General features: G+C 43.1%; 1 protein-coding gene across 2 annotated transcripts in view; it reads right to left on the reverse strand.

The window, feature by feature from the left end:
- Positions 1-21,958, reverse strand: part of cdh11 (cadherin 11, type 2, OB-cadherin (osteoblast)) — a 111,216-nt gene that overhangs the window by 12,345 nt on the left and 76,913 nt on the right. For both annotated transcript variants that reach the window (XM_023962938.2, XM_078932306.1), the window contains one exon: positions 7,966-8,153. In XM_023962938.2, coding sequence (XP_023818706.1) covers positions 7,966-8,153 — 188 coding nt within the window. The remainder of the gene's footprint in view (positions 1-7,965; positions 8,154-21,958) is intronic.

Genomic DNA, 21,958 nt, shown 5'->3' on the forward strand with positions numbered 1-21,958 from the left:
TAGTCAACACTTACTTCCAGAAGAGAGAGGAACATAGAGTGACATACAGAAGTGGAGGTAGGAGTACTCAGGTGGACTACATCCTATGTAGACGAGGTCATTTGAGAGAGGTTAATGACTGCAAAGTGGTGGTAGGAGAGAGTGTAGCCAGACAGCACCGCATGGTGGTGTGTAAGATGACTCTGGAGGTCAGGAAGAAGAAGATAGGGAAAACAGAAAAGAAGACCAAGTGGTGGAAGCTACAGAATGAAAAAACTTGTGAGGAATTTAGGCAGAAGTTGAGGCAGGTCCTGGGTGGTCAGGATGAACTTCCAGATGACTGGGAAACTACAGCAGAGATTATCAGGGAAACAGGTAGGAAGGTGCTAGGTGTGTCATCTGGAAAGAGGAAAGACGGTAAAGAGACTTGGTGGTGGAATGAGGAAGTACAGGAATGCGTCCAGAGGAAGAGGTTGGCTAAAAGGAAGTGGGATGTAGAAAGGACTGAGGAAGGTAGACAGGAGTACAAGGAAGCGCAGCGTAGAGTGAAGAGAGAGGTGGCAAAGGCCAAACAGAAAGCTTACGATGAGCTTTATGACAGGTTAGACACAAAGGAAGGAGAGAAGGACTTGTACAGGCTAGCCAGACAGAGAGACAGAGATGGGAAGGACGTGCAACAGATAAGGGCGATTAAGGACAGAGATGGAAAGGTGCTAACAACCCAAGAGAGTGTACAGAAAAGATGGAAGGAGTATTTTGAGGAGCTGATGAACGAGGAAAATGACAGGGAAAGAAGGGAGGAAGATGTGGTTGTTGTGGAGCAGGAAGTAGCAGAGATTGGAAAGGATGAGGTTAGGAAGGCTCTGAAAAGGATGAAGAGCGGAAAGGCCGTTGGTCCTGATGACGTACCTGTGGAGGTATGGAAGTGCTTAGGAGAGACAGCAGTGGAATTTCTAACAAGGTTGTTCAATAGGATTTTAGAGAGTGAGAAGATGCCTGAGGAATGGAGGAGAAGCGTTCTGGTCCCGATCTTTAAGAACAAGGGTGACACGCAGAACTGCAGCAACTATAGAGGAATAAAGTTGATGAGCCACACAATGAAGCTGTGGGAAAGAGTAGTGGAAGCCAGGCTTAGGAAGAAGGTGGAGATTTGTGAGCAGCAGTATGGTTTCATGCCCCGTAAGAGCACCACTGATGCCATTTTTGCTTTGAGAATGTTGATGGAAAAGTACAGAGAAGGTCAGAAGGAGCTGCATTGTGTGTTCGTAGATTTAGAGAAGGCGTATGACAGGGTGCCGAGGGAGGAGCTGTGGTACTGTATGAGGTCGTCTGGAGTGGCAGAGAAGTATGTCAGAGTAGTTCAGGACATGTATGAGAGAAGTATGACGGTGGTGAGATGTGCTGTAGGTCAGACAGAGGAGTTCAAGGTGGAGGTGGGACTACACCAAGGATCAGCTTTGAGTCCTTTTTTGTTTGCTATGCTGATGGACAGGCTGACAGACGAGGTAAGACAGGAATCTCCCTGGACAATGATGTTTGCGGATGACATTGTAACTTGCAGTGAGAGTAGAGAGCAGGTGGAGGAACAGCTAGAGAGGTGGAGGTTTGCTCTGGAAAGAAGAGGTATGAAGGTCAGTCGTAGTAAGACAGAATACATGTGTCTGAACGAGAGGGATCAAGGTAGAAGCGTTAGGTTACAGGGGACTGAGGTGAAGAAGGTGCAGGAGTTTAAGTACTTGGGGTCAACAGTTCAGTGTGATGGGGAGTGTGGAAAAGAGGTGAGGAGGCGAGTGCAGGCAGGTTGGAGCGGGTGGAGGAAAGTGTCAGGAGTGTTGTGTGACAGAAGAGTGCCAGCAAGACTCAAAGGAAAGGTGTACAAGACAGTGGTGAGACCAGCTCTGCTCTATGGGTTACAGACGGTAGCAGTGAGACAGAGACAAGAGGCTGAGATGGAGGTAGCGGAGATGAAGATGTTGAGGTTCTCCTTAGGAGTGACCAGGTTAGACAGGATAAGGAACGAGTACATCAGAGGGACGGCTCACGTTGCCTGTGTTAGCGACAAAGTCAGAGAAGCCAGACTGAGATGGTTTGGACATGTTCAGAGGAGGGATAGTGGATATATTGGTAGAAGGATGTTGGAGATGGAGCTGCCTGGCCGGAGGGCAAGAGGACGGCCAAAGAGGAGATATATGGATGTCTTAACAGAGGACATGAAGTTGGCTAACGTTAGGGTAGAAGATGTTCATGATAGAGTGAGGTGGAAAAGGATGATTCGCTGTGGCGACCCCTGATGGGAAAAGCCGAAAGAGAAAGAAGATTAGGTGAAATGGCAACATGAATGCAGGTATTTTTTTAAACTTACTGAGCCTGCCTCACTGCAGGGAACCTTTATACACCAACAAGTATTCTGGCAGTGATTGTATGAAGATGTAATAACCACGAAATGCTCTTTGCTGTGATAACGAGCGAGCGTGCTTTGCCAGCAGTGCTTGGCAGCAGCCTGGTTGTTGCTATAACCTAAATATGTTGCTCTAAATCAAGACTCTTCCAAGCAAACGCATTTCCAGCTGGAATGGTGATGCTGAGACGGCAGATGCCTGGAAGCAGGGCTGACTGATCCATATCAGAGGGAAATGGGAAACAAACGAATATTTGATTAAGAAAGCACTAACAAAACCCAACCTGCCAAACAAAAGGTTAATGCATCGCTTCCAGCTTCCTTGCTGATGATTCGACATCAGTTTTATTATTATCGCCTAGAAAACCCCTTTTTGAATGAATTTTCCAGCAGTTTAACTCATCAGGGATGAAACCAAATATTTTCAAACTAGAAGAAGCAAAGAGTATGGGTTTTTTTTCTTCAGTGTTGAGCATAAAACGACACATAACTACTTTTTTAGCAGTATCTTTTTGCACTGGTTGACAAAAATACAAATATTGCATTAGAGAATCTCTGCTCTGTAATTGCCCAAAGTTTTTTTGAGATTACATTGGTTCAGTGGGTTTTAAGGCAAAAATGGTCACACATGTGTTTTTTTCACACAGTTTTGTCAGTGAAGGTACTCGATATCTGCACGGCCACACCCAGTGACACGGTCATGGGGGGGATTTCAAGAAGAGAGGTATGGACTCTGGTTTCTCTGCTTTCCTTCCCTTTAGCCATCTATTTGCAGGAATCTGGGTGTTTCACATGCAGGATACAAATGTGGACTGAACCCTGCACCACTCAGACTGAGGAAGTCACTTGGATGAGGGCAAATCACTTTGAGGAAGAAGATTTTTAAGTCCAGTAGCTATGACTAAACTTCAAGAGGTTGCATGGTTGTGTTTTTGGAGTAGTGCTCTCTATCTACTCAATGTCTCTTTCTTGATGAGTTTGAATTTTTAAATGGGTTTTGTGAGAATGGCTGCATTTAGCAAAATGCAAGTTTGTGTTGTTTATGAGCTCTTTAGATCACAGATCATTTAGATATGCAGGCTTCGCGGACCACTGTTTTCCAACTAAGCTGCCACTGAAGCATCTTATTGGGTAAACAGACCTGATCCAGGTAATCAGCAGCAGATAAGGCAGGATTTCTGGAGAACCAGCAGGATGTCAACCTTCAAGGCCTGGATGGAGTCTGACACACCGGACTTAGATAAACCAGCATTCTGTCTGATTTATATAAAACTGGCAGACCTTTTTATAAAGCAAACATAATTATCCCTCCAGAAAGTTGCCCAATTTCATGCTCAGTATGAGCAATGTCGCGGTTGGTTACCTATATAGGCCAGAACCAAAATAAAGTGAGATAAGGTTTCTTACAATGGTAAACTTGACTGTATTGGACTATAACAATCCTAAATAATTGTAAATATTTGGAATAAAAGAATCATAATGTTATTTTTTTCTTCTTTTAAAGTTTTTCCTTACATTTGTCATGGTGGTGTAACAATTAATAAACTAATCGATTAATATTTCCAAAATTCCAGCAAGATCAATCTGTCTGAGGCAATTTGTTAATCGAATTGACCTAAACAATCATAAAATCATTTCAAAATGATATAAATTAATGATATCAATTTAGAAAAATTCGATTTGGATTGAGGCATGATAGGTTTATTTTACTGTCATGTAAAAATGACCAAGTGCATCACAGCGGACAACACATGTGATGACAGCAAACAATGATCAAGCCATCATTTCAGTCTAACATTGAATTTCGCAAAGACATGTGACCTTACAGTGTGACAGAATGTTCTAATAAGGTAATCTGGAAATCTTCCCCTGCATTATTAGTATCCTGGTATTTTTCTCTGAGTAAAACCGGCTCTAGTTTTAGCTACAGATGTCCTGAATCAGATCGAATTGGACTGTTCAAAATGAACTAATATTGACTATAAATCCCTTTGTCAACCACATATTATGATGTGAATCGAATTGTCATTAATTTATGTCGAGCCTCAAGAAGACCTCAGTTTTAAACTGGCGCTCTCTGAATAGACTGAATGTAATCTTTTTATTTGAAAGTTTCCATCATCCAGTACTATTGTATTTCGGGGGTAATCTGAAGAACCACTGACACCAGGTGACCGTGTTCTGGAGGCAGACAATCCTGCTTATGATTGATAAAAAACATCTAAATCCAATCAAGCTCGCAAAGGATAAAACCTGTGTGGCTTTCGGATCCATTGTGAGGACCAGAAGGTTCACGGTGGATTTTTTTCACTTTAATTCAGTGGCAGGTAAGCGAGTTCAGCAAGTTCAATCAGAGATGTGACCCAGTTCTCTTTTCCTCTGTTTCTGTCCCTCTGTCTGTCCACTCTGCCCTCTCTCCTCATCCCCACACTCCCTCTTTCTATAATCACTGTGAAATAATGATAATAATATTCACAATAATACCCCTCCTTCTCCCCATGCACTCTGTAACACACACACACACACACACACATACAGCTTCTTAATATTCTGTGGACTCCTTTCGTCAGGACACAGTTGAAAGGGAATAGCTGATTAAAGCCCATCCCCGTGTGTGTGTTTGTGAGGAGGAGAGTGAGAGAATAGAGATTAGTGAAGGCTACTCTTGATGCTGATTTGAAAGTGTGTATAGGTGTGTGTTTGTGCACACACTTATGTGTGTATGAGTGCATGCAGTTGGCTTTTAATTTTGCGTGGCACTGCCTTCGGGGTGCGAAAAGGTTTTGATTTCCCTTGAGAGGCATCAAGACTCAATAATCTCACCCGCGCAAGCTTTTACTTGTGCAAACACACACATAAACACATCTGAGTCGAGATCGGATGGAGAGAAGCAAAAGTCAGCCTGGCACTGTGAGTCCAACAGTTATTGGCTCAATATTCACTTATGTTTCTGAAAAAAGACAACATTTCTGTTATTACAGAAAAAAAAAAGGTTCCATAAAAAGTGTTGAAAGTGCAGACTGGAAAAATTCTACATTTGTTAAACTGCAGGATAACTAGAATGGCTGAGTTTTTGGTTTGGTGTAAAACAGTTGAAACTGTGTTGGAGTCCCTCAGGGTACTGTTTTAAGACCATTATTGCTCTACCAAGATGTTTCCTCTAGAATATTTTATTTCCTATAATTTTCCTATAATTATTGAAATACTCAGGCTGTCAGTTTAACAGACATTAAACACAGATTAACTCATATTTTCCTGTAGTTTAATAATAATATGGATTTCTTTTTGAATTACCTTTACCTTTAGAAGTTCATTTTAAAACTGTAAAACTTACTAAAATGATCACTGGGCTTAAATGAAGTATTGGAGAAATTTATCGTGATTTGTTTAATTGGTCTGCGTCTGGAAATTATACATAAAATAATGGATTTTTCCATGACTGTTCCCAGCTTAATTTCTGAATACTTTTAATATTTTTGTGCTAACTTGGATTGCAGGGTTTTCTTCATTCATTCATTCATCTTCTTCCGTTTTGTCCCTTTCGGGGTCACGGGGCTGCTGGAGCCTATCCCTGTCACTTGGGGTGAAGGCAGGGAGCACCCTGGACAGGTGGCCAGTCTGTCGCAGGGTTTTCTTAAGAGCCAGTGAATTCTAAAATAAGTTTAAATCCCATTTTTTCAGTGGGCAACTTTACGTCAGTAAATACTAGGCAAGATGACAAACCCAGCTTTTTGAGATCCACCACTCAGTTTACTGTCTTTGCTGGATTATACTTCCTGCTGATTAGCTGAATCAAGATTATTCTGGGTCCTGACTGACTAAATTAAGCAAAATTAAGCAAAACTGGCATAGTGTGCATTACTTTTAGCTTATTAGACTGTTGTGTTCATGCATAGTGAACTGTGGCGGTGGTTTCCTTTTCCATCTTCTCATTCCACATTGTTTGAACAGTTTATTTGTTTTATTTTGGGAGTGGAAGAAAGGGTAAGCTGTAGACTTTTTTTCTGCTCCCACTCAAACAACATTTGAGTTTTTTTTTTTTTTTTTCTCTTTTCCAACTTTGTCTGGTTGTTTGAGAAAAAACAAAAGTTGAAAAAGAGGAGCAAAAAGGTTTCATGGAAGCAAATGAAAGCATGTCAAGAATAATGCGTTTAAGATTCAAATATCAATGACCTTCCCAACTCATTTCAGTATTATTTACATCTTAGAAATGAGTGAATTAAAGTCACCTGGAAAGGTGAAATTGTATTTTGTTGCTTTGACTACATGACATTTAAAGGCAGTATGGAACAAAAAGCAAAAGAAATGAGACAAGACAGCTGAAATATGCCCAGAGAATGTGCTGATATGTAGTTTTGAGTGTTGACTTTGTTTAAATAGCTTTCTGTCCAACCATGAATGGTTTTCTGTGTTGTCTTCTAAATAACACAATCATTCCTGAGCTTGAGGAAGAAACTGCTGTTAAATCTGCTTGAACAGCAGTAGGTACTTCTGTATAACATGCCAGATGGCTCTGATTTCAAATTTTCTTGGCTTGGTTACAACTGAACACATGTACACTCTCTAAAGCACAAAAAGCAGTGGCAGTGCCCCACTTTAGAGGAATCACCAGCTTTTTTACTTTGACTGGACAGTCCTCTTTGCTGACTTTTTAGCACCTCTTCGTTCCACAGATGTCCACATATTTTCACTGCTCAGTTAAAAATAGGTCCAACTTCTAAAGAAGGGTACTCCAAGAGATCTCATTTTGGATCATGCCACACTTTGATAATGCAGCTATAAAACCTGCAACCTTTTAACAATAAGACATGGAGGCATAAGAGGGAAAGCTCTATGAACCGGCCCACTTCAGCACTCAGTCCTGACCTGAAGCCACACATACACACAGAAACCTAAATATATGTGAATAAGCAAGTAAGTGGACCGTTGACTGTGTGAATGCTACAAAAGATACACAAATCTACCCTTGTTTAAAATGTTCACGTCAAACAAATCTTTCCTTTCTGTAACAAATACAGACTGTGATCCACGCTGCTCGGCTGAGTCTGGTAAAAACTACACTTCAGAATACTGGGAAGTCCTACAACTGCTGACTTACACACTGACATTTTACAGACCGCAATTCTGATCAGGCATTGCTCTGGTCCCATCAAGTCATTAACCACTAACCATGAAACTTTGATATGTACAGTACATTTAGGGACAGTATATTGAACAAGGAATGTCTATGAACTCACACATAAGTCAGTTTTCTAAAACTGGCTTTTCCCATCAACATGACAACACAAAAGTTAGGAGATATGCGGTCTTAGAGTGTCACTGCAAAACTAGTCCAACTGTCCCTCCAAAATAAAGTACGGCTATTCAAAAAATTCCTCAACAGAACCCTGGTGGATCTGGAATTCTGAGGAGAAAGGAGGGCAGATCCTTAAGTTTTGGTCTCCAAGTTTGTAAAAATACAGAACATTCTTTCTATCGAGAGGCAGGAAAAAAAGAATTCACCAAATGATCGGGAAATGTATCATATTTTTTCCAGCCTCCTCACTGCTCCCCACCCTAATAGGTTGGGTCCAGCTAGATATCTTTACCTTCTTCAGCTTGATAACAGCTTCTCTGGTCTCTGAGTCCGTGGTGAGTTCAAACACGTTCATTCCATCTCCATCGATCAGGCGATAGGCCACCAGGCCGTTTTCTCCCAGATCAAGGTCTTTAGCCTTCAGACGGCCCACCTCCTCCCCTGGAACTTTGTCTTCGGACACAGACATGGTGTACACACCTAGAAAAAATGAATTAAAACGAAACTTTAATTTGATTTGAACCTGTAGTTAAACAACACATTGGGTTATACAATTCCATCTCATTTCTTCAGTGAAGGCCTGACTTTCTGCCATTAAGTTTATTCCCTGATGCAGGGTCAGTTTCGGAAGAGAATGGGGCATCATCACAAACAATGCCATCTGTTTTATACCACCCAAACAAAGGGGGTCAGGTGTGTGTGTGAGTCAGTGAAGGTGTGGACAGACACCTGACCTGTGACTTTGAACAATCAGGGCACATGTTGGCTCATCCTTTAGTTTATCCTTCATCTACAAGTTTCATTTTTTTCTGCGTAGTTTGTGTTCATCAGCTGTTTGTCAGTCTTTTTGACCTTTTTTCTTTTTTTGGTATTTGAGTATGAGGGAGAGCTAGTTTCTTCACGTGTTCATCTTTTAGGAAAAATGCTATTAATTTAAATAAATAATGGATTTGTACATTTGAATTAGGTGAGGTTTGTCTTTTTTTTTAATGTCAGATAACGGAGCAAAACGATAATAAAAAGTTTAATATTTTGTATCTGCTTTGTCTAGTTGAGAATGGCATTTACATGTATAAATTAAAAGAGATCAGATTCTATATTAATCCTGTCATATTCATATTGGATGGTTTAAAAAAAGAACGATGGACGTCATAATGGTAGAAAGTTTCACGTTTAATTTTCCTTTAGTTTCATTTCAGGAAAATATTTCTATTAGTTTATTTAGAAAATAATTTGCATATTCTGCTGTTACAAATGTTTTACTGTAAATAGAAAACACAAAACGGTTTTAATTTAATTATTGTGAATATTTTGTGGTTTACTGGCCACAAAAACACAAATAATGTGCATTATTTTTGTGACATTGTGGCTCTCGCTGGTCAATAAAAGAAACTGGCCTAAATGGCTCCTTTAGCTCTAAAGGTTGCAGACCCCTGATCTAGTTCATGCAGGTGAAGCATTACTCTGAGTCAGCATGTTTCCCTGAGAAAATTCAAGTAAAGGGTGATTCCCAGGTCCTTGTTAGATGAATTTCCCAGCATCCACCTCCACGCTTTTTCCTCACCACACCTTTACTGATCCTCACCCAAATCCTTCCCGGCTTTCATCTCTACGGCTGCACCTGCCTTTGGAGCTCCTCCTCATGCAGTTTGCCTCTCACACATCTCTGCCTCCCTCTTCATCACTCATTTGCTTCTCCTCTCAAATCTCTTCAGTCATCCTCACCTCTCCTTCCCTTGTTGGCCTATTTCGCTCACGCCGGTCTCTCTTCTCCCCTGTCCGATTCGGAATGAAAGCTCATTTCATGCCTTCCCCCTCCTTGCCCTTTTCCTCTCGCTCTTCTCCTGTCGTATTCTTGCTTTTCCTAAGTAGCTTAACTTCAGTGGCTTCTGGCGTTTGAGTTAAACATTATGTGACAGAACACACGGGCAGTTCGCTTTACCTGGCTCTGGGCGGAAATTATGCGCTTTGCATAGAGAAATGGACATTTACAAAAAATAAAAAGTGGAAATAGGAGTTTTATTTTCTGTAAAAGACAATCTGAACAGAAAAGTGTCTTTTAATGTTACAAATAAAACATAAACGAAGCAGAAATGCATTAGCTGCTTCCCTTACTAACTGTTTGTGTTGACAGACCACTGGAAAATAGTCTTTTTATTGATGCTCAAGTGATTTTTTTTTTTTTTAATAATTTTTTACAGCACTTTGTTTTATTTTTCAATAACATAGCGTGAATTAGGACTTATTTGTCATTTTAATGGATTAGGTTACTAGGTTTAAATTCCATCGGCATGCAGGCCTCCCCTCTGAATTTGGCCGTCATCATAGTAGAAAAGGATTTGCCTGAAGAGCAAAAAAGTCAAGTGCACTTTTTTAGAGTTCAATGTCAACGTTGTAGAAGCAATTCACTTGGGAACCAACTTAACATGGTTGAGACCAAAAATTGCTGTGAAAAATAGGGTGTTGGAGATATTATTCTGGCCAAAAATTGAAATGATTGCTTCACATTTAGATAGGAAAATGGGAAAATATCAGTCATAATTTTATTAATTTACATTTCCATACTAGAACACTTGTCAAGGCAAAACGTTCACACTTCTTTTTTATTTTCCCCCAGACCCCCAGATTTTTGTCAGATTTTTTTTTAAAGCTGCTCTCCGATCTTCTTTTGATCTATTTTAGAAGGGGTTTTCCCAGTGGTCTTTTCATTTTGATTATGCAGTTTATGTCCATTGTTCATTGAGTTGTGGGCAGGACGATTGGCGCTGAGTAAGCCCACTAGCTTACAGCCCCTCACACCCCCAACCTAACATTACTGGTGCATCAAATATGGCGAGCAATATGTATCCAAAGCTGTACAGCTTTGAGCTGGAGGAAAACAAAGACGTGCATGGATCTAGTCGACTACAAGTGGATGCATCAGTGACCTTGTGGCCTTTATGTAACAAATATGTTATTTTTCAAACGTCATTTTTTCGTCTGTTACTGATTCACAATGATTTGAATAAAGAAAAACCCAGAAATGTAGTTTTAAGCCTTGTTTTCTACATACAAATCCTCCACCATTGGAAAAATGCAACATGAGAATGTTTAAAACACCATTTCATTGGAGGGGGCCTTTAAACAAAGGTAAAAACCTTAAGACTTTGTTAAATGAAAGCATGTGTAATTCAACAACTCCAATCATTGCTGTTTAAAACATATTTTGTTTTTGTACAACTATGAAAATGGTTCAGTTTTCACCTAAAGCACAACGTTACCCAAAGAACCAGTCAGAGCTGATGATGTCATTTCTGCACTGGAGTGTGGATTTGGGTTTTTTCAGCAGAAAAGGCAGTTTCACAACAGCAGTCCTGGAAGTGACTGAGACTAAATGAAATGTGCAGACAAAAGTCTGAGCTCATCAATCAGAGGACCTTTCTCTGGTGAACCCTTGTGCTATCTTAGATGACCCCCCCTTACATTGACGTGTTCTCCCTACCATGACAAAAGTGGATAAAGGTGGAAAGATTTCATGTAATCCATGGACACCAGTGAAGATCACAAATCATTGAAGAAAAAAGGTTCAGAGCACTGTAGTGGGTCTAGATGACCCAACTCCCAATGTTAAAGTGCCTAGGATAGCACAAGGGTAATAATGCATTTCATGCTCCGCTTTGTCTTCCTCCTGTTTTGAATGAAACAGAGAGGTTTTCTACGGATCAGTCACGTTGACATAAATTAGCAGAATTTTACATGACTGCTATACTCTCATGTCAGAATGAGAACGAATAAAATCAGATTCACTTCTCCTTTCAGCTCCTGCTAACCCGTCTGTGCTGTGATAGATTTTGTGATAGAAAATGAAAACTGCTTAATAACGAGGTAGAAGAATTACCACGATTGACAATATGTGAGAATCAAAGCTAAAAGCTAAAGGGAGGAAATCCACAGCATAAATGTTAAATTAAGAGCTGTTCAAGAAAATAGAAAGTGCCATATCTTGATTTCCTCACGTTGCTTCCCCCTGTTCAGTCCTTCTGCTGGGGACTACTGGAGCTAGAGACATGTGATGTTTTCATTTTGTCAATCCTATAAGCAGAGAGCCTTGATTTTCTATTCAGAGGGGTAAATCTATAGAAAGCTTGGCAGTATTTCAGCTGCACAGCTCAGGAGCTAAGGAAAAAGATGCGTGCAAATCGAGTTTTAACATGCTGGGGAAGACGGTTCGTTTGAGTTTTGTTTTCTTTTGGTTTTTCTGGCTGCATATCTATTTTGTTTCCCTTCCCTTCAGTCTCTGTCCTCTTTTGCTGGGCTACTTAATAAGTAATCACTGTCCTCATTCGCACCATCTGGGAGAATGTTCTTGTAGGTGCTTGCACCTTTTTTTCCCCCGAACAGGTACCCACTTGCACAACATATTGCTGTGTGGTGTGTTGTCTTGCATCACTGATGTAAACTGCTGCTGCTGCACAACTATTTACATGTAAAGCAACCTTCTGTTTTACATCTTAATACTTGTTTATATTAATATTTAATGTCTAAATAACAAAGATAATTATAGCATAGGATCTATCAATCTATCAACATTTTCTGCAAATAACACATTTTAAACAATTTTTATCTCATTTTATATTTAATAGAACAATAGTTTAAACTCAATTAACAGAAACTCTCCTCTCTTTAAAATGCAACAATGGGTGTGATGTGATCTGAGTTAAAGTTTAATTTTTACTATGGCTGCATTAAATGAAGAAAACTCTTATTTTGATATTAGTAATTAATATTGCGATGACAATATAACTTGCAAAATATGAACAAATAGCAAAACAACCAACAACATCATTTCCATTTCCCTGCAACAGTTTCATTTGAACGATTCAACAAAATCTAAATTACACTCGAAATGACCCTAGTCTACATAGGAGGCGAGAATCTAACATAAAAGGGCTCCGATTGGTCAACAACATGAAGGGCTACATCCGATTGGTCAAATGCATAAAGAGATTTATTTCATGTTTTGAATACTTCTAGCTGCCACAATATTGTTTTAATACATTTAAAGTTAACATTTATTGCAATATTCGCTGTCTTTTGTGAGATGCGTATTGGACAGCTTGATATCGCGATAACGACAAATTAGCGATTTATTGTGCAGGCCTAATTTTTACCTTTGCACAGTCGTTTTTGTGGTTTGATGGTAGCAACTAGTAGGCAGTAAAATAAATGTTCAGCATGCTAAGACAACATTTGATACTATTTTCCTTTTATGGCTTAAATTCCAATCACGATTTTGTATGTGCTAACATGAACATTTACACGCTATGTCTATGAAGAGTGTCATTCATCCAGGTGGATTCCATCATAGTAGTAGAGTTAAAGGTTGTCATCTGGACTTGGTTTTTAAAGTTCAAGACGTTTCACCTCTTATCCAAAAGGCTGCAGAATTGACAAAGTGAAACGTCTTCAACTTTAAAAACCAAGTCCAGATGACAACCTTTAACTCTACTACTATGATTTACATGCTGTGTCCACTTGTGTGACTAATTTAGGCCTATATTTTCTTATTTTGGAATATTAGCTCATAACAATCTGAAATGTTTTCTGCTGTTATAAGACTCATTTTTAAGTAAATTTTCTTTGTTCCACCATTCTGAGGTTCACTGAGATTTGTATAATTAATCAGAAACTTTACTCTCAACGCCAACGAAGTTAAGACATTCCACCGCTGCCTTTAGTATCAGAAGGATTGTCATTGCCATATATCACCAAGGAGGCTATTAGGAATTTGCTCTACATTGAGGTGCAAAACTGGACTGAGTGAGCGTGACGTTACCCATAAAAACCTTCCGGTGTAGGTACCATAACCGTTCGGCCTGGAACTTCTGTTCGGGGTCCTTTTGACTGAAGGTAACGTCACACTACGGCAACCCTACTTGGACAAACTACGTAGCGTCGAGATCTGCTCGGGTTCTACAAATTTTCATTTCACATTCCCTTTTGTAACCTAAAGTTCTTTTCACTCTTAAATTGTGTCTGACAATATTCTTTGTAATTTTTATAAAGACATGTTGCCACAATCCGCTCGTTATTCCAGTTTAAGTTCAGCCGTGGCTGAAAATGTTGTCAGCTGCTACAATACCGTCGTTATGGGGAAGACCAACACCACTACTCCTTCCTCCAAACGCGTCCGACCAGAAAGTTCTCCCGGAGCTGCCTCCTCTCCAGGCAGTGGAATCAGTGACGCTTTAGATTCCATTGATAAAAAGCTCTCCAGCCTTGACGGCCGCTTGAATCTGTTGGAGATCCTCCATAGAGAGTTCCAAGGCCTGCGAGAGTCTCTGGAGTTCAGCCAGCAGCAGGTGCAGGAGCTTGCAGCGGAGAATCAGGCCCTCAGAGAAAGTGTCAAAACCCTGAGCAGTGACACCGCTCGCCTTTCTGAGGAGAACCGTTCGATCAAGGAAACCCTCCTGGATCTTCAGTCGAGGAGCATGAGGGACAATCTGGTGATCGCGGGGGTTCCAGAGGAGGCAGGAGAAGACCCGGAGGCGACGGTGAAACGCTTCATGGAAGCCCACCTGAAACTCCCCAAGGAGGAGGTGCAGAAGATCGCGTTCCAGAGGGTGCACCGGCTCGGAGGAAGAAGGTCCGACAACCAGCGTCCGCGACCGATTGTAGCCAAGTTTGACAACTACAAGCAAAAGGAGATGGTGAAGGGCCGCGGCCGGGAACTGAGGGGGACACATTATAGTGTCAATGACCAGTTTCCGGTTGAGATCCTGCGGCGCCGAAAGATCCTTTTTCCTCTGAGGAAAAAACACCTTGCCAACGGGTCCAGAGCCGTGGTTTCTGTGGATAAACTCTTTGTAGATGGAAGGCTCTTCCGAGACCCGGAGATCACCCCCTGGCTTTGCTGAAGATCTGACATCCGAAAAAACAGCGGCTAAACGTGTTGAATGAATGAAACCGGCTCATCAATCATCCACACCTCCATCTCGCTGAAGCAGTTTAAGTTTTCTCCCCTCTCATGTTTCTGTTGTTTTTCCTGTTATGTTTGTTTCTTTCTGTTTTTCTTTACCTCTTTCTTCTTTCTAGTTTCCCCTCTCTCCCCCCCTCCTCATATGTAAATTATCCAAAGGTAACACGTCCCCCGGTAAGTTGGTTTCTATTTATGCACGGAAGGGCACGCGCGCGCAGACAAGCGCGCACACGGGCAAGCACACGCGAACCAGCACACACTCGCGGACATCCCGCAAACACCTCACATAAGCCCACATAGGACACATGCAACATGCAGCTCACACAGTCAGGAAACGCGCACGCACACAAACGCACAGTGTTTCTTCATCGATCAGCGGGCACGCGCACATGGACCGGCACACACTCTATTTAGCCTTACATTCTCTTGGTCAGAGCAGTTATGAACAGTCTTAACATTGTTAGCTGGAATGTGCGTGGGCTTGGCTCTGGGCCAAAGAGATTGAAAGTGTTATCTCACCTGGATGATCTTAAAGCAGATATAGCTCTACTGCAGGAGACCCATTTATGTACACAATCTCAGGACCTCCTGTGCAGCTCAAAATTTCCAGTCATATATTCTTCTAGTTATAACTCCAAGCAAAGAGGAGTTGCTGTTTTGATTAATAAAAATGTTACATTTACTCATAAGGATACAGTTACTGACCCAGAAGGCAGATTTGTAATCATTAATATATCCATTCAGAATAAGGACTTTTGTATCGCCAGCATCTATGGTCCAAATGTTGACGACTCTTCCTTCTTTCACAGATTCTTCACCTCACTCTCAGTTCACTCTGACTCCACAATCATTATAGGAGGAGACGTCAATCTGGTTCTGGACCCTGAACTTGACAGACTCAGCACAGCAGCAGCCCAGCGCACATGGAGGTCTGCAAGTATTCTAAAGCAGTACATGAATGATCTGGGTCTCTGCGACGCGTGGCGCTCATGTCATCCAAGCACTAAAGGGTTCACCTTTTTTTCTCCAGTTCACCGCTCACACTCCCGTTTAGACTATTTATTAATCAGTAACTCTCTTTTAAAAGAAATTAAAAGTTCCAACATTCATCCGATTATTATCAGTGATCATGCACCAGTCTCTGTAAATATTTCCAGGGAAAAATCCACACCCTCATGTACGACCTGGAGGTTTAATACGTCTCTGTTAAAAGACCAGGAATTTCTTGAATTCTTTAAAAAAGAATGGGCAACCTTCCTAGAATTCAACAATACACCAGACATCTCACCGTGCATTCTGTGGGAAACGGCAAAGGCAGTCATGAGAGGGAAAATCATTTCTTATTCAACGCACAAAAAACGCAAAGAGAAAGCAGATTTATTAGAATTAGAAAATAAAATCCAAACCCTGGAGACTGCTTATGCTGCTTCTGCACAGGAACACATTCTGGGAGATCTGAAAAATTTAAAGCTGCAGTTAAATGACATCATTAATAAACAAACACAATTTCAAATACAAAGGCTACGACTTGAAAGATTTGAAAACTCTAATAAACCTGGCAAATTTCTGGCTAATCAGCTTAAAATTAATAGAGAAAAATCATCAATCACCTCTATTACGGACCAAACAGGAAATATCACTCATGACCCGGTCAAAATTAATAACGCATTTGAAAACTTTTATAAAAACTTGTACACACCACAGATCAATCCGTCAGAGCAAAGTATTGACTCATTTCTTAATAATGTAAACCTACCCAGGTTAAATGAGGATCAAATAACAAACTTAGACTCTCCGTTCTCGTTGTCTGAACTTCATGAAGCTCTGTTACTTATGCCTAATGGTAAAGCACCAGGGCCTGACGGCTTTCCTGCTGAGTTTTATAAAGAATTCTGGGAACAGCTGGCACCAACGTTTTATGAAACGGTCACATCTATCAATGAAAGCCAATCAATGCCACCTAACATGAACTCAGCCAACATAATTCTTCTTCTAAAACCAGACAAAGATCCCAATAGTCCTTCAAGCTACCGCCCTATTTCTCTAATCAATGCAGACGTAAAAATTATCTGCAAAGCACTAGCACAGAGAATAGAAAAAATCACTCCTCACATAATTGACTTCGACCAAACTGGATTTATCAAAGGCAGACACTCGGATGACAATCTCCGAAGACTTGTTAATATAATAGATTTTGCCAACATTGAAAACCAGGAAATTACCATACTATCGCTGGATGCTGAAAAAGCCTTTGACAGAGTTAATTGGAAGTTCCTTATTGCCGCCCTCCATAAGTTTGGTTTTGGAGAAGCATTCATCAAATGGATCAAAATATTATATCACAACCCCAATGCATCAGTTAGAACTAATAAACAGACTTCAAACAGGTTTTTTCTCGGAAGAGGAACCAGACAGGGCTGCCCACTCTCTCCTTCTCTTTTTGCTATATTCATTGAGCCTTTAGCTGCAGCAATAAGACAGAATGAAAGCATTAAAGGAATCAAAACTAAACACAGCCATCATAAAATTAGTCTCTATGCAGATGACATATTACTGTTTTTAAGTAATTTACATTCTGTAAATGAAACGGCAACAATCATTAATGAATTCTCCTCTATATCAGACTATTCCATTAATTGGAATAAGTCTGTTTTATTACCACTGAACAATAATGCGGAGCAAAGACTCACAATACCAGTTAAATCAGGAAATATCAAATATCTAGGTATCAATTTTTCCCCCAAACTATCAGAACTGGTGCAGCTAAACTACACCCCATTACTGAAAAACATACAGGACGATCTAACACGCTGGACCAACCTGCCTCTGTCCCTTATGGGCAAGGTAGCCACGGTAAAAATGAAAATCTTACCCAAAGTTAATTATCTCTTTTCAATGATTCCCACACAACCGCCACTAAAATGGTTCAAAACATTAGACTCATCCATATCAAGCTTTTTATGGAACAATAAACCTGCAAGAATTAGTCTAAAAACTTTAAAATCTGCAAAAAGCTGTGGAGGATTAGAATTACCTAATTTCCACAAATACTTTCTTGCAAATAGATTACAATACATCTTAAAATGGTTAAAAAATAATCCAGAAACCAACTCATGGTTAGACTTGGAACAGGCGTTATGTGGAAAGATCAACCTGTCAGATCTTCCATTTATTAGCCAAACAGTTAAAAAACAGGATTGTTTCAAAACTATTAATATAAACGCCACTTTAACAGCCTGGTGGGAATTTCTCAAAATATCAAAATCATCAATTCAACCGTGCAAAATGACACCCATCTGGAACAACCCAGACATCCTCATAAACAAAAAAATTATCCACTTCCCAGCTTGGCAAGCAGGGGGCATAAAACAACTAGAGCACGTAATTATTGATAGAAGATTCATAACTCCCCAGGAACTTCAAGACAAACATGGAATAAATAACTTCTTGGAATATCAGCAACTTAAATCAAGTATTACTAAAAAATTTAAATACAGAGACAACGATTTAAAGCTACCAAATGTAGTTACCACTCTGATCAATTTCTCAATGAATAAAACTCTCTCCAAAATATACAAACTTTTATGTAATTTAGATAATAACATTTCACTTCCGACAACAAAATGGGATGCGGATTTGAGCATCAGCACAGATGAAAGCTTTTGGTCAGAACTTTGTCTAAACACCTTTAAACTGACAAAAAGTCCAAATCTGCAGCTAATCCATTTTAAAACCCTTCACAGAATTTACTACACTGGACAGAGGATGTTCAAGATGGGTCTCAGCAACTCAGACATTTGTCAGCACTGTGACAGTAATCTACCCGACAATTACATGCATGCACTGTGGTTCTGCACGCCTGTCCAGGCTCTCTGGCAGCAGGTATGTGCCGATTTATCAGTCTGGCTTAAGGTTTCAATCACAGCTTCACCGTCACTTTGTGTGCTTGGTGACATGAGTGCCATCGATGTAGAAGGAGGATTAGGCTCTATCATTTTCATAACTCTTTGCATTGCTAAAAAAACTATTTTAACAAATTGGAAAAGCAAGAAAAATATAAATATAAGTCAACACAGAAATCTGCTGCTTGATCAGATCAGCTTGGAAAAAATGTCAGCCCAAGGTTCAAGTAACTTTGAAAGAATTCGGTCTCTCTGGTCTCCCATAGCTGACTCCATGACTTAGGGGATGGGGGGGCCTGGTCGTCGCTGCTCCTTGCCCTTCTGCCGTGGGCTGGGGTGGGGGCCGGGGCCTCCGGTGCCTGGCGGGGGGTGGTGGGGGCTCCGTTGGTCGGGGGGTCGGGTCCGGCGCCGGGGTGGGGCGGGCTGGGGCGCTGCGTGGTCCTCTGGGCTTGGGTGTGGGGGTGCGTGGTGGGGGGGGGGGGGGGGGGGTGGTGTTCTGGCTTGGCTTGGGGGGGTGGTCCCTTTGCCTGTGCTGGGGGGGGTTGGCGGGGGGCGCTGCTCGGGGGGGGGGGGCCCAGCGGCACTGGATGGGCTTCCCATCTACGCCTGGGGCTGGGATCAGCCCTTCCCTGGCTCTGGGGCGGGACGGGACAACCCTCTTGGGGCCCCCGGGCGCTCTGGGTGTCATCCGCTTCGGCTGCGGGGTCTGGGGAGGGGTGGGGTGGGGGGTCTTGTCGGCCCTGTCCTGTGGGGGGGCATTCTGGGGGAGGGGGGGGGCCACTATTGGTACGGGGCAGGGGGGGTTGACGGGTCGGGGTCTCCGCTGAGGCCATCGGCGGTTTCCCCGGCCGGTTGGCTGCCTCGGTCCCGTCGAGGCCTGACCAGAGCTCTTCTAGGGCCGGCGTTTGGGGGTGGGGGCCTGGGCTTGCTCCGGGGGGGGCCGGCGCTTTCTGGCTCCTCTCCCTCTGTGTGGGGTGGGTGGTGCTGGGCCTGGGGTGTCGGCGCCTCCGGGGGTGGGGCCCCTGGGCTGGGTGGGCCTGGCCCCCTTGCTGGGGGGGGGGCGGGGGACAGCTGTTTGACCACCGGGGGACAGTCTACCAGCTGTCCCCAACTTACCCCCTTCCTCATATAACCTCATAATAGGGTGAGGGGGTGGGGGGATTAGCCTGCGATGGGCCTTGGGGGGGGGGGGTTTACTAGGCAGTGGCCCCCCCTCCTATGGCTGCCGTATGGAGTGGGCCCCCCCTCTTTCGGTTTTATTTGCACCTTAGACATGTAGGGCCCTTGGTAGGGGGGGTGCTTGGACATCACTGCCAGCAAGCAGCAGATGTCCTCCTAGCACCCTACCCGCCAATTTTAACCGCACCTTAGACATTTAGGGCCCCTTGGTGGGGAGGGTGAGGGGACATCACTGTGAGTAATCAGGAGATGTCCCCTTAGTGCCCTACCCGCCAATTTTAACTGCACCCCCCTTAGTACACACACCCCTCCCCCCTCAATATATACATCCCAACATAAACACACACACATGCACACACACACCCTCTTAAACACACATATACGCACGCACATTTTGCAAGGAAGGTGGGACCTAGGACCATCTGTCCCCTGCCTCTTCCCTGGTGGGGGGTACGGGCCCCTTTGGAGCGGCGGCCGTGTCCCCGGGGTGCCGGCTTCCTGGGCCCGGCGGTGCACTCTCCGCGCGGTGGGGGGGTTCACATTACATCTGAGCCGGGGGTGTTGGTGTCCCTGGGGGGTGGGTTCTGGTCCTTGCTCCTGAGCGCTGGGCCCCGCCTAACTTCCAACTGTGGCCGAGCCTGGTCGGGCCATATTTACAACACCCCTTGTGGGCCCTCTTTTTTCCCCGGGGTTCCCCCCTCCTGGGCGGGGGCGGCGGGCCCCTGCCTTGCTCCTCCCTGGACCAACCGTGGGCCGGGCGGATGGCTGCCTGGAGTGCGGGGCGGGTCTCCCTTGGGGGGTCCTGGCTCGTACCTGGGGTTGGGGCGGGGGGATGCCCGGAACTCCTGGGTGGTGGTGGGGTGCTCATCTGGGGCTGTGGGCGTCCCTCTCCGGTGGGGCCCTGCGTTGGGCTCTCCCGGCGCGGCGGGGGGGCTGTTCTCCTGGTTGGGCTCGGGCGGCCCTCTCTTTCCCTCTGTGCCTCCCTGCTCTCTGGCTCTGGGGGGCCTTGCGGCGGTCCTGCTGGCCCTGGCCTGGGTGGCGGGCTTGGTCGCCCGGGCGGCGGTTGTTCCCTGCCGGTTTCCGTGTGGCGTGGGGGGATTCCGGCTGCCGCTGCTGCTGCGGTGGGGGTCTTGGGGTGGGGATGGCTGGGCGCTCTCCTTCCTTCTTTACACATTCCACCATCCATATTAGAAGAACATGAGCACTCACCTGAGCACGGGTGTTGGCTCACCTTTGCACTGGCGGTTTGCGTGACTGAATGACTGAAATGTTACACACTAGTTGGTTTTAAGGCATAAGTATGCGTGTGAGCACTATCTGTTTTGTGTACATGTCGACAGATGGACATTTTTGCAACTAGCAGGTGTGTTTGACACTTGGGTGTGTGTGTGGACAGGCTCCGCCCTTTTTGTACTGCATTTGAGCCTTACCATGGTGATTAACAACCAGTAAACTTGTTGCTCTATGCTGCTTCATGGTCTTATCCCCCTTCCCCTCCTACTATCACCCTCCTTCCCCCCCTCTTTCTAACGTCCCTCTCTCTTCTTCCCCTCTTTCCTTTTCCGTCCGGTCCAACACCAAAGATCTTCAAACATGTTTGAAATTAATAAAGTTTGGCCTCAATTACAAAAGGGGTCTATTCAGACATACCTTTGGTTTGTCTGAAGATTAATAACCCCTCTTGTTAAAGTAAAATATGTCCAACACAAGAGGCCCTCAGCTCTCATCTGTTTGCCCAGCTGTTGGACAGGACAAGGTAAAAAAAAAAAAAAAAAAAAAAAAAAAAAAAAAAAAAAAAAAAAAAAAAAAAAAAAAAAAAGAAAATGTTGTCAGCAAGGCTAAATGTTGTTCTTCCGGGTCCGTTCTGCCAATAATAAAGCACTGGGCGCACGGATTAAGAAAAACTATAAACCAACATGCATTCAATAATAATCATAACAATTAAAAAAGGCACGTTTGTTTACAACAGACTTCACAATATCTTGTTCTCTAGTAGTATTGTACTTTGTCCAGACCAATCACTATCTGACACGTCATCGGACCAACGGACAGCCAATCACATAACGTGACGTCAACATTAGTCCCAGGACCCTGAACGGAAGTTCCAGGCCGAACGGTTATGGTACCTACACCGGTGCCAACAAAATTAAGTCAATTCTGTTCCTTCTCAGACTTCACCATGTTGTAGCCAGATGATGTCAGTAAGCAGTGATTGGTTCGACTTGGTCTGAGTCAACGTTTCTATG

Source organism: Oryzias latipes, chromosome 15 (genome assembly GCF_053564925.1).
Source record: "Oryzias latipes strain Hd-rR chromosome 15, Olatipes_Hd-rR_3.1".
NCBI classification, from domain to species: domain Eukaryota; kingdom Metazoa; phylum Chordata; class Actinopteri; order Beloniformes; family Adrianichthyidae; genus Oryzias; species Oryzias latipes.